The 14420-nt window shown below is 39.3% G+C and overlaps 1 protein-coding gene across 4 annotated transcripts in view; it reads right to left on the bottom strand.

The window, feature by feature from the left end:
- Positions 1-733: 733 nt before the first annotated feature.
- Positions 734-14420, bottom strand: part of hs6st3a (heparan sulfate 6-O-sulfotransferase 3a) — a 32487-nt gene continuing 18800 nt past the window's right edge. Inside the window, exons 2-4 of one of the 4 annotated variants that reach the window (XM_035529945.1) lie at positions 1537-2179; positions 1033-1088; positions 734-882 (exon numbers count right to left, since the gene is read on the bottom strand). In XM_035529945.1, the coding sequence (XP_035385838.1) occupies positions 1077-1088; positions 1537-2179 (655 nt within the window). In that variant the 3' untranslated portion in view covers positions 734-882; positions 1033-1076. Of the gene's footprint in view, positions 2180-14420 lie in introns of all 4 variants that reach the window. The other 3 variants (XR_004776484.1, XM_035529941.1, XM_035529939.1) reach the window with 3 other exon arrangements.

Here is a 14420-nt window from a genome sequence, read left to right as displayed (position 1 = left end):
TGCTGTATTGTGACTCATAAAAACCATGCACATTCATGTCGACCCTTATTCACATAAGTGACCCTTCTTCACTCCACAAGCCCACAACAGAGAATACTGCAGCAACATAACAGAAGCATAAGAACAATTTTCACATGAACTTCAACCACTTTCTGTATCTGATGTAGACTATATTATGCCTTAGCAGTAACGATTACATCAGCTGCAAATGGATCCTCAAGTAGAAGAGTGTTTTGATCCTTGTCTTTCCTATGCTGGAGTGACTATATGCTTGCTGATAAGTTTGAAAGTGGAAGCAGAGCAGTAGATACAAGATAAGAACTTTCTTCTCTGTCAGCTGTGTCCTCTTACTGGATTAAGAGTAATACTTCTGGTATTAATTTGGCCATGTAATCTATTTATAGGTAAATGTTTGTTTTCCTTTGAACAGTCACATGTACACTGAGAAAAGTTATAATGCATGTCATTCGCACAACAGATTAATTAAAGGTACATTACTGTAACGGTGGAGGTTTTAGGCAGGATGCCGGGACGAGTCGCGTGAAACACAAGCATACGTTTATTTAACATACAACATACAACACTCAAACACGCACACTAACGGAGTCAAAAACCGACAAAATAAACACGTAAACGACACAATGAGGGGCAGGTGTGAGACACAAGGAGGGCGTGGCCACATTGACGAACACAAACGAGGAGACGGGGGGGGGGGGGGGGTACTGTGACAATTACAATGAATTAAATACTTGCTCTGCAGGGTACATAATTTGTGTCTAAATTTCTCATTCACACTATTGGATTACAGTAGCATTTTATAATTAATTGTGTTCCTAAGGCAGCAGGGCAAATCCCAGGACATTTTGTCACTTTGTATTTATTCTGTGGATAACAAAGGAATCCATTTATGTAGTAGAATACATATACTGTACCACTGCCCAGCTCCTCTATATCATTGATGTGGATTATATCTTTTTATTTTACTTATTAAGTACACTTAGATAACAACAATTTGCAATGATAAGTGCTTACTGTCTTAAATTCCGTCTCCGCCCCCATCTCAATACGTTGCAATTTCAGAGCTCCCCCTCAAAAAAAGAAAAAAAAAGGAAAGAAAAAAAAAGAAAAAAAAGAAGAAGTGCTCAGACCTGTTCATGGTTCAGTATCTTATGCAGCACTATAGTGTATATGAGCAAGTCATTATTGCGTCGTATTCGTTCCATTACGAACACATCCCATTCCTTTGGAAAGCTGCACAGGCTGTAGCATGGGAGGTTAAGACGTTACATAAAGAAGCACATTAGGCTCTATCTCCCTTTGCTTGAAAGTACCAGCACTGCTCATGCAGCACTGCTGTAATAGACCTCCTGGGTATAGAGGCGGAGTGGTAGATGGGGAATAAAACAGCTCCCATACGTGTGCAGGGGGACACCTTCACCACCGCACCACCTTACCACTGTAGTCCTCTGTAACACCCGTCCTCTCCTCCTCACTCTGTCCTTCTGGCTTTCCTCCTTCCTTCTTGCTCTCACCCACCTTCTCACACTGCCTGGCCCTTGAGACCCTCTGCTCCCTCCTGGCACGCCGCTGCTCCCGCCGCCTCTCCCTGAGCCTGCGCCGACAGCGCTGCACCCGCCACACGAAAAGCTCGCGCGCATACTCATACAGCTGCACATCCAGCGCATTGAGGTGCTCGATGTAGCGGCGTACGGCAAGCCCCACCCCCACCGCGCCAGCCCGCGTGCTGTTCAGCTGCGTGAAAGGCTCCATGAAGCGCAAGCCAAACGTGCACTCAAACAGGAGCTGCGTCTTGCGCTGGAATTCAGTTAAACCGAAGAAGGCCATACGGCGCAGATTGCGCTTGGCACTGCCCAGCAGGAGCTCGGCCCGACGCGCCGTGCTCATGGACGACAGGTTGTAGCAGCCGACCAGGCTCAGGTCGGCCAGCATACGCGTCTGACGGTTGCTCGCCAGGTTGGAGGGGCACGCCATGAACTCGGCCAGGGACACCCCCGTCCAGTCCGCGCCGTTATAGCACGCTGGCAGTTCGGCAGGCGTGGGTGGACGCCCATCACACATGTGGATTGCCGTCTTCCAGGTGGCACCCCGCTGGACATGCTTCCACTCACTGAGGTAGCGGGACACAGGATCACGCAGTAGTGTGATATAGTACAAGTTCCTGTGAACACACATAGGAAAGGGGCTTGTTTAATTTGCTAGATAATCAGTGTATCAAGATTATTTAAATGTTCATACAATACATTAAGAGAATCTTTGAAATATGTCTTAAAATGGACACAAGATTAGTTCATTTTGTGAACTAATAGCAAATTAAATGCACATCAATATGATGTTAAAAAAAGTGTTATATCTAATGTTTACGGACATACAGTTTGTACTTTATAATGAGCCTCTCTGCCAATGTTGAACAAATCCCAAAAATAGATTTCAGTACTTGCTTTCTGCCATAAAAATATACTAATTGCTCAAATTACCATAAAGTTACTCTGGGATGGCTACTTAGAGTCATAACACTGCTAGATGTGCGACAGGACTCTGTCTCTCAGGACTTGAGAGGACAAGAATCTTGCAGTTGAGATAAATTTACATGAGTCACTCCTAACCCCAGACCAGGGAAAAAATAGGGAACAACCCTAGAGTGTTACTTTAAGATTTCTGGCAGAAACATATGGCGTGAAACTTAACATTGCATTTAATTTAGATTACACAAATAACACTTTCATGATACATTATTGGATAAATGCAGGCAGGTAAAACAGTCTTTGCAATCAAAATGTGGCGCATGTTTACAGTTGGTGATTAATAATAAAATGAGAACAATTCTAGTATAAGATTGCAGTTAAGTTGCATTTTCAATAAACTATGGTTTGTACAGTTGGATGCTGGTGGTTTGTAGCCTTTAACAGGACATTGTAGAGAAACTCTGACATTTATATGAGATTTTGTAGGCTCATTAGCTGATCTACCACTTCACTGCTAAATTACAATCTAGCATATCTGGCCAGAAATGTAGCCAAATCAATATGCCTACACCAAAGCCATCCATCTGCCCTTTAGCTTTGACCTATTGGAAAAGACCTACTGAAATGCTAACCTGCTCAATAATCAAGCCATGATTAAACATGATCTGAAGGTCAGGACAGCAGGCACGGGGCACAGCACATACAGCTCTTTTTACAGGTAGTATTTTATAAATATATTAGAGAATATGTCAGTTGAACTGTATTTTTTGGAGCAATGTATCAAAGACATCAGTTACAGTATGAACAATAGTTATAAAAAAGTATAATGAGTGACAGGGAAATAAGATAGAAACACGGGTGCGGGATGCCACTGAGTCATACATCTTTAAGTCAGTTTATGTTTACTGTGTTAGATATCACATGAGAAGAAACAGATTCTTATAATTAATCTCATAAATATGGAACAGGAAGTCTTCATTTTCAAATTACAAAATGCTCCTTCACTGAGAGTGAAGGCTAATTAATCTCTTGAAATTGCTTTCCAATTACACCATCTAATTAGTCAGCTCAAATTCTATTAGTGTGGGTCACTGAGCAGGCAGTCCTGTCTCATTACAGATCTTGAATGTTCTATCTAAAGTAACATTTCCTATCTGCTGCTGCAAAATCTGGGACATTATCCTAATAAGCACACACAAATGCATATATAAATATGTAGACACAAATGCACACACAAACAAGTACACACAAACAGGAACACACAAATATGATCTCTCCATTATTCATAGATATCTGCCATATCACTAATACAGTTAAGTTGTTCTCTTCACTCCCTAATAGCACACTTTCACTCCTAATTTAATCAGGATGCAGTACTATCTCCATATTGACAGTCTCAAATGCCTCACTGCCTGTTTTAGATGCCACTGATACATCAATTAATGAGAAAAGTCCACTGAAACAAAAATGATGAGACAGAGACAGAAGAGAAACAATTACATCAACATATAGGTAAATCTATAATAAGATTGCTACATTCTGCATGCCTTCTGAATGAAATGTTTATATAACTTTTATGCAAATATTCAAGTTTGGCAGATAACATTGAACTGCAAAAGGAGGGCAATATTATATTCAAATTTATCTTCAAGTTGGTATATTTATGAAGTAGGTGTCTATAATCAGCAGATCTGCTTTGATCCCTGAGTACCTCAATGTACTGCTTTGAAAGAGATGGCCAGAGGGAGGATTAGGGGTCCATTAGACAGAGAAGGGTGTGAGTGAGTAGATCAGTGCAGGATGCTAATATGGTTAGTGAGAGTTTTGTAGTGCCCGTAGCTTCTGGGAGAGGTACTTACTTAAATGGCCTGATCTGAAAGAAGTAATGTGTGATAGGTTCTTAATGTATATGACCATACTGTCTGCCATAGGCATTCTTATACATCTGAGGTAGACAATGAGATCAGAAAAGAGTCAGTAGCCTCAGAAGCCAACATGGGTTGTGATGTTTCACAAATTAACTTTGTTAACCTTTTTCAGATCAAAATGAGTCAATTCTACAGTTTATTCCTGACACTGAACCAAACAAATAAGAAAGATCCCACAATAATAATCCATATGAAAAGAAAGTCATTAGGATGCACAATATTTTTAAAATCCCCCCTCAAAATGCTAACTCAATCCTTTAATCAATATTTCATACCTCTCTGATCTCCCCTGTCCACTACCGACTTCTTCAGCCGGCAACAGCAGTCATCCTGTGGACAGATTAAAAACTGCAGACTTCTGTTACTTTTCACTGCACACATGATATAACTACTGTCTATCACTAGTTAATACTAGGTATAATATGACCATAAATATAAGAAACGGGAAGGTCTGTAACAGTTATACTCACTGACATGGCACAAGCAACTATATATGTTGCATATTCTAATGATTATAGTTCACATTGTTGTGTGATCACAAGATTAAATTTTGACTAAATATCTGATTTATTTACAGATGAATAATAAATTAATCTGTAAATCTGTAGCGTCTCATTTTTTGTCACACTATGTTGGTTATAACTGTTGCAATTTTACAAAAAGGTGCACATGTCGAGCAGACATCTGTGCCTTATTGATAGAAAACCACACTTCTGCTCTGAAACCAGTTTTGTATTTTGGTAAAGGCAGCTAGAGTTTGATTTGGGATTAGGGAGTCTGGTCCTGGATCAGTACTTTGAAATGAACTCTGCCCTTTCTCTCAAAGGCAGGGACTTGTTTGGCACCGAATTTCATGTGACCTAATCAGCATGTCAGAGGCATAAACACAGCTCTGATAATCAGGATGCTTGTCAGTTGACTACTATCTTTGCTCTCCCCATGAGGGCAAGTTTGCAGAAGCACAAGGGCCCTGCAGTCAACATGGGCTAAAACTATTCATTAGCAACAGGGACACAAGCATCATTAATCTGTTACTAGAAAAGGGTTAAACTAAGTAAGAGGACCAATCACAAGTCTGTTCCTTCCCAATGGAAAGCACACTCACAATGTGTAGCATGAAGTAACACACTCTCACATATATACATTCTAATGCCCCCCTGTCAATCAGCCTAAATCTACAAAGTGCACCTCACAATTTATTGAATAATTCCTCATATCTGTTCAACATTTCACTTCTCTATAAGTCCCACAGGTTCCCATCTCCAGTGCTTTGCATCTGAGCTGTACAGTCAACTGCTAAAGCCAGCTACTCTGTCTTTTATGATGCTAAAGCCTGCTACTCTGTCTGTCTGTATACACAGACATATTTTTTCATCTAGTGCTAACACTAATGCACCAGTAACTCTACTGTTCCTCAGTATCTATGTGACAGAGGAAGCTTGCACTTCTGCCAACTCTGCTGAGGTTCTCTGAGGTGATTTAGGTTCCACCAGGATCCAGAGCCCATGGGAAAAACTGAATTTTAGAAGCAACATCCTCTTCCATCCTATTTACTCAACAGAACACACTTTGATGATGGTGTTTTAAAACGTTCTCTTGGTTTAACAAGGTACATGCTTGCATGGAATGCAATGTCACTATAGTATGATGCAAAATATCTACTACAGTTATCTCTCTGTGGTTTGTTATGAAGAAAAAAATTCAGAATGCTAAGTCGTTATTGAATGGTCCATGAACTCTGCCTTTGTTTGCTCTCACATATTTTCTATAATAGTTTTTATAACATTCTTTCTGAGCTTCGTGACACATCCTTGCCATTGTGAATGAATATTTTCACCATGATGTGGTGTGTACTGTGAAAGGGGTGAGACCACTACAAAGGAAGATTTCTAGATTAGATCATTTTTCAAATTGTTGAATGCAGAATGAGGCTGGCCATAATGAATCACTATATGAATTTAAAGAATTAAAAATGTTACTTTCTTGAATACAGTGAAGAGTTCTGCATGCTTGCAAGCTGATGGTAAATGTCACTGAAATAAAATAAACTGGATAATTGTGACCTTAGCAAAAAGTCACACAAAAATAGTTGGATAAGGCAGACACTTCTTGTAAAACAAGGCTGCACTTAGCTGCAAAGTCTATGTAATGTATAGGAGCAGAATAAGACGCTTGCAGATATTAGACAAATGTTTGGTTTTATTGATAGAGGTATAATCGAGTGGAAGTCGTTAGCCACACAGAGGCCCAAAGCCAGACAGAGGACAACCAGAACATAAGGGCCTGGCAAAGGGGATACTGAAGAGACAAACTGAGAGTTACAGAGCTGAAGATTAGTCCTACAAAACGGACATGTCAGATAGGGATCAAACAGAGAAGAAAGGCAGGTAGCAAAACAGGTTGGTAAACAGAGAGACAAACTGAAATAACACTCATGCATTGTTCATAGCAATACTTTGCAAAGTGTGAATGGGAATTGACAGGTTTAAACAGAAAGAAGATAAATGGGGGACAGATGGAATGAGTCAGTTATCAGGAGGCAGATCTGGCCAGCATGTGACTACTAGAGGATCTGGATCGAGCGACAGGAGAGCCGTCACAGTGAGGATGCTTGGAAATGGAGTCTGGCTAATAATATACCACGTTTTTAAGTGGCACCTCTCCTAAAATGCTGAAGCTCTACAGATCAAAACTGGCAGCTTTTCTGTCATGATATATTTTCTAAAGCTAAAAAACAGATGTGCCTGAAAGGGTTTGGCAAATGTACTTTCATAACATTAATACGATTTAAAACATCACTTGCTATGGAAACATACTGCATTCACAAAAGAAGAAAATTAGACTCCGTATGTCATAATTATGAGTTACTATCATGTAATTGCAAGAATCATTATTATCATTATAATTCTTTTATTATATTTTTATTATATTATTATTATCATTACAATTGCAAGAAAAGATCTCATAATGATGAGACGAGGAAAAGATCATCAACATGTGCCGTGCCCTTTCCACTCCTGTCTTAGCAGATTGTCTTGGTCATTCAAGTGGTAATGCACACTGTGAGCCACTGTGAGAACCAACTGGATGATACTTTTCCAGTTTTCACTCCAGAGTAAAGTCATCAGAGTTGCCCATCCCCATATCCACTCTTGTCTCAGAGGGCCATGATGAACACACTGACATTCAAGCTTTGATGCAGGTTTTGAGCTACAGCAGGTATCACACTTCACAGAATAAATCTGTCAAAGAAAATTATTTGTCAGTTCAAAGATGAGTTGAATCTTAAATTATAGCTTTATTAATTGAAAAAAACACCAAGGCAGATGGCGTGGACAAAGATGTCAACACTATTTTTTTGGGCACTGTTTTTTTTAGGGGCAGAAACGAGAGGGCTATCCCTGTCACCAAAATGGTAGGAGGGAGACTGGAAGACTGTGGGAAGAATATTGAAATATCAAGCAACTTCTGGACCAAGGATATTTCCTTATACAGCATTGATGTCGGGAGAACATGCTGTGTCCACTGATTTATTGTTTGAATCTTTTTTGTTGTATTAAATTCAATGTGAGAGAAATCTCATAGCCTCTGCTTTACAGGAAGAGTGAAGATGGTTCTATCACGAGACAACACAAACAAATAATGCTCTCAACAGCGTCAGCAGTTGCAGGATAACCCCTGAGGACCATCATAACCACAACAGGAAAAATACAGGTCATGTATGAAGCCAACTTGGACAAATGTCCTGAAGCTGCCTGAAGGAAGTCCAATGACTCCAGCTGAGAAACAAGCCCTCAGATTTCTATAGCAGTACATATGAGAACTGGATAAAGGGGGTCTCAAAAGGATGCTGAGATTTGTGACCTTTTTTTTTTTTTACAAACTGCAGTCATATTTAAAGCTTTGGAGAGACTGGCTTATTGACCAATTGCACACAAATGTGGATCAGTTTTGGTGTTACTGTGTACATACCCAGAGCTATGCATAAAGACGGAGAATGTACTGAGCAGTATCTACTACATTATTGCATCAGAAATAAAGACCAATATTCTGAGTCAAAACTGTTCTTGTTTTGTGATACCAATAACCTTTTGTCATAGAATTGATATCCATTTAACTGAGAGAACAAGCCATGCAGAAAGCTCCATACTCTTTTTTGTAGTCTGCAATCCAGCATTATTTGCTTAAATTGTTAACATATTTTATGCTTGTGCCTGACACAAACAAAATTACCATAAGTTAAAAACAATTACCATAAAGTAACATATATTATCAAACCAATATATACACAATGTAAATAAACTGTGAGGCGCAAAGGTGTTTAGGTTTGCCAACGTCTGGTAATGTTATAGCAAAGACAGGTGTTTGACAATCTTGTTCAGTATGACAGAAAACAACACCCTGTATTGTAAACAATGCTTGTTTTCCATGGGTATATTTGTTTCCATTACAACATAGCAATATATATAATATCTGTCATGTTAATTCTGAATTTTCTACTTGCACCATTATCAGTATGTCATTGTTGTGCCACAGCCCCTCACACATTCATGCATTAATTTTCAGTGTTACCCAGAGGTTGAATATGTTCTTGTTGTGGTGGTTTCAAGGGTATTTGACTAGCCCCTCACATCACATCACTTGAGATTTGACTAAGGAACAATAGTGCATCCTCTGGTTAACCCTTAACTCAGAATTATCATTCCAGAAATGTATATACAATGACCCCATTTCTTCTATTCTATTCTATTTCAATTTAAGAGCAAAAGAAATGTTATACACAAATGATTAAACTGCTGCTCTGGGTGGCACCAATATCATTTTGGCTGTGATCATATATCACATATTTAATGTATTCAATTTTAACATACTATGGTCATAGCAAAGGCATACCCAATGAGTAGTTGTTATAAAATGAATAATAATGTAATATACTGTCCTTGTACTTCTTCACTGTTAGTGGACTGAAGTACCATTTTATAAATTTGTTCTTTATTGCAGCTTGTGTGAATTTGCTTTTGTGTTATATGCCAGTATTATACGAAATAGTATGTAGATTCTATTTATTATTTTGATTTATATATATATATATATATATATATATATATATATATATATATATATATATATATATATATATATATATATATATATGTGTGTGTATGTATGTGTGCGTGTGTGTGTGTGTGTTTGCATATATATCCAGTGATGGTTGGTGCTCTGTCCTGGTCTTAACCTCCTCCCCTTTCCCTAGTGCAGTCCCCAAGGTGGCTGCGGTTTCTGATCGAGAGTATGTGGTGCGCAAATTGGCTGCTGGTGTCATGCCAGTTCCTGGGTATATGACGGAATTATGGGTCATCTCTGCCCAGGTGTGGAAACAGGACCATTTTGCTTGTTGGTCCCAGCAGTACACATAAAGGAAATTCCTTAGTTCCTGATTGGTCCTCTGTCTGGCTGTTGGACTAAAGGGAATACATTTATGCCCAACTTCTTCAGAAAAATGTGCCAGACCTGTGAGATAAACTGGGGACCCCTGTCTCACAAGATATCATCTAGGATGCCACATAGAAGACCTCTTGAAAAAACAGCTCATCAATCTCAAAGGCAGAAGGCAGTGAGGGAAGCGGGACAAAATTCCTTGGAAACCTATCCACTATGGTGTGGACTGTGTTGTTGCCAGGGGCTAATTTATCAGTTAAAATCTATGGCTCTGTGCAATGAAGAGCATTCTGGGATTGGCAAGTGGATGAGCTTGTGTGTGGATAGGGTCTTGGGAGTTTTGGACTGGGCACAATGAAAACAATAGGACACAAATGTATGAATGTCTTTAGCTATAGTCTCCCATCAGTAACTCCCATCAAGGGTATTGGAGGGGGACTATAGGTCTGAAGGTATTAACCTCCCCCAGGGGATCTGCTGTAAGGGAAGAATGAGTCTATGGTGAAAGCTGGGCAGATGTATAGCTTATTCACAGGGCATCTGGGGAAATGTCAACATCTTGAATATCTTTCATCAACTTCTCATCAAACTCCCACTACATGGCAATACACTACACAAGTCATGGGCAGTATTGAAGCTGTGGGTGAGGAATGAGGGGTGTGGACAGTTTTGTGCATGTGGAAAAAGGCATCAGCTTTACCATTCCTCAAAATATCATCTATGTAGATGATAATGTTGTGGCCTGACATTTCTGAGGATGTTGTTTATAAAGGATTAGAACACCAAAGTACTCAGGTTATATGTACTCCTTGGGTCCAATTTGGTGAAGTACCAAGTGCTGCTAAGATGTTCCAAGGCTGATGGGATTAAAGGCAATCTTGTTAAATCCTCTGTAATCTTTGCATAGACTGATATGACCATTGTTCTCTACAAAGAAGCAAGTTGCAGTTGAGAAATGGCAGAGCCTCATGTATGGCCTTACTTTCTATGAAATGGGGGATATGGAAGGGATCTAGGCAGAACAGTGCCTTTTATCAAGTCTATGGTGAAGTCTTATGGATGGCGGGGGAGCAGAGCCATAGCTAGCTCTTTAGCAAATATATCTATCAAGTCTGTATATTGCTTAGGTATGTTGTTGTCCTGAGGGTCTGCGCTCTCTATGGAAGTAGTTGCACTAGAAAGAAGGACAGTTTTCAGGTAATAACAAGATGTCAAGACACTCCAAAGAAATGAGGGGGTTGTGTTTATGTAACCAAGGGCTAGCAAGAATTACAGGGTGATCGGATGTGTTTACTACAAGTAGAGAACACTGGACTGCATACGATATTGATGGGTTTTTCCTGACTCAATCAGCACTGACAACAGGCAGTTCTCTGCACAGGTGGTCTATGTCATGCAACTAGGGATGAAGCCTGTCTTACAGGAGATATACTGCTGTATCTTAAAAAGGACTCTCCGCATACTTTCTATTGTTCATGGCATTACAGATATGTGGGTGGAACAAGCATTCATGGAAGAGATGACATTGACCAGACTCCCCACAACAGAGACAGAGACATGCCAAATTGTCCTTCATCTCATCCATGGAGAGACGCACACTGAACAACTGCATCTCCTCAGGTTCAATCAGATACTGATTTTGTGTTACTGCCTTGGTCCCAAACAATGAGTCCATTCTAGCTCTTTCCCAGAAATAACCAGCATTATGTGGTAAATAGCAGGGCAAGGAAGTAGGTAAGCAAAATACAGGGAGGAATGTAACAAAACAAAACAAAACAAAAATCCTTGACATTCTGTGGAACTGCCATCATATTAATCGGACCCGACCAAACATATAAGGGGTCTAGGAATGACTGAATGAGCAGGGATCTAGGAAGTGAATCCCTATCAAGTGCAAGAAGCAAGAGACAGTGACTGCAATAGAAAGGATGAGTGTAGCCATCTGATGGGTCTGTTTAGTTAGTTCTTTTATTGTGTCCCCTAGCAATTCAAATCATTGTTAGTCAAGCAGTCAGTGCTGTGGTCGATCAGTCAAAAAGCTCGAACCTGCCAACTCCTTATGATAGTAAAGTCTTCTGTCAGGGTTGCAGGCTGAAGTGGAGTTGAATGCAGGATTAGCAAGAGTTCAATAAAAAAACAGGCAGACAAGCCAAATCTGAAATCTAATACTCAACAATAGCAAAACAGAACAGGGTAAGAAAACCAGAAAATAAAGAGGAGTAGACAACGTCCACCAGGGACAAGGCTAAACATGGAAATATAAAAAAACAAAAAAACCAAAGAGGATGATCAATAACAGGCATCAGAACAAAACATAAGTATATAAACAGCTCAGTACACATGAGATAACTCAGCAAGAGTTCACAAAATTTAGAACATCTGGATATAATACACTGAGAGAGTAGGGATAATGGAAAGTAGGTGCAGTTAACAATCAGAGGAGAATGATCAAATGCTAGGATCATGGGAATTAGAGTTCGTGGAGGTATGACAAGGGAGATGAGAGGATCAGACTTGAGAAAAGACAGCTTCCTCTGGATTTGCCTAGCTCCTGGATTTGATTGCTGACCTTTCATTTCAGCTTCATATGAACTTTGGAATGCATTTTAGAAAATTAGGACAGTGGATTGTGTCATTATGTACAAAACCTTTTGTGTCAAAAATGAAATGAAAAGTATGGGTAGGAGAAATTATTAGAGCATCCAGTAAGTACTGCAGTTACAACTGGGCATATGAACAGTAATGTTGTATAACATGACTAGTCTAGTTCAGTGAAGTCTTAGTGAAGTTAATAACTGATTTATTGCTTAAGCAATTCAAAGTGTTATCTTAATTCAATCAAAAAGCAGAAAGCGATACCTCAGTTATAGATTTTTGTCAAGGAAGTCTGAAAAAGGCCTGAAAAATGGTCCAGCTCTTATACCATGTTTTAGCATTGAAACTTGGTTCTGGCAGGCTTGGTCAAAGGTAATTTTTCACATCTAACCTATTTGTCCTAGCTAAGGATACCTTGAATAGACAACTAAAGCATGTTTAAGCTACACTCAGTTTCTCATATTGACTAAATATTGTGCATATAGCATAACATCCTTATTTCCGTCTTTTGTTATTTAAGCCCACAGGTACCTGAAGTCAGCACTGCACATTAGCGGACTGTTGAACTACAGGCTTGAACAATATCAATGCTGACTTCATTATGTTTGGTTTTCCTTTTGCTCACTGCTTTGTGGTCTTGAAACTATGGACAATAAAGAACTCTTTATTGCATCCTCACCTCTTTCTCCCTCTGTGCCGCCACTGTCACAATATCAGACCACACTTTACTTTCATATTAATAATGAGAAAGCATTATGTGAGCCTTAAATAAAAGGATGTATTGCAAGCTACATTTCATAAATGTAATCATTTGAGTCCCACGCTGGAAAATGTGCCTGTTCACTGTTCATCATGTCGGTCTACTGTCCAATTGTCTAACTTACTAAAGTAAAGTGGTAGCACTCAGTGATCATTAACCCTCCCTTAGTTGTCAGGTTGTGGCAAAACATACAAAATGCAAAAATTATTTTAAAATGCAATGGAAGGAACGTTGACAAATATAACGGAGTAAAAGTGCATTTTTTTGGCTTCGTAAATGTACTTGACTAAGAGTATAAAGTGCCCTCTTTTAAAACAACTCTTAAATGTACAATTTGTTCAAAAAGTAACTAAAGTAAATCTATCTGAGTAAATATAGCACATTACTATCCATCTCTGGAAAACAGCACAAATGAGGGGGGTGGTAGGGGCCCAAGTTCAGAAACAACAACCCATAGCAGATGTCTCTGTGTGGTCCACAAGGTTAAGCTGCATCAGCAGCACAGAGCTGAGACACTGGGGTAGCGACTGGTGGAGGAACCACAGATGGAGGAGATAGAGCTGAGGCAGAAGTCAGAGCTATAAGAGCCAACAGTGAGGCTGAAACAGAGAGATTTACTTACATGGCAAAATCTGTCTCACATTTATGTTGAATTAAAGTACTTTTGAGCTTTTTTTAAGTGCACATCCATCAATGCATATGGATAATACTGCATATAATATTGTTTGTTATAACAATAATTGTTTTCTGTTCTATTAACCTATACATGTCTCTCCAAGTTCAAACAATTGAACTCATGATGATTTAATATGTTCAGCTTTGCCTTTCTCTCATTTTTCAGTGTACATGAGGCAAAAACAAAGTTTTTGTTACAAACAGTCAAATCTGTTGATATTAGCAACAAAAATGCAATAAAGTCTCAAAATATGATTTGTGTTGTGTGTTTCAAGAAACTTTGGAGAATCAATTCTATTTTACACAGAAATAGCTGCTGTAGGATAACTCTGATTACTACTGCTCTATGTATCCCTTATCTTCTGTACATTCTCTGTGTCTCTCATTTACAGGGGTGCATCTAAGCACCTTAAAGCACAGTTAAGGTGGAGTGTGAAAACTGCACTTCTTTTTTAAACCACAATCTGGCAGTGGCAGACATTGGTAAGAACACACCCCCCACACCCCAAATACAAGGGAAAAACAGGCAAGAAATACAGA

This window comes from Electrophorus electricus, chromosome 1, assembly GCF_013358815.1.
Source record: "Electrophorus electricus isolate fEleEle1 chromosome 1, fEleEle1.pri, whole genome shotgun sequence".
NCBI lineage: Eukaryota > Metazoa > Chordata > Actinopteri > Gymnotiformes > Gymnotidae > Electrophorus > Electrophorus electricus.
This window is presented reverse-complemented; position numbering and strand designations above follow the sequence as displayed.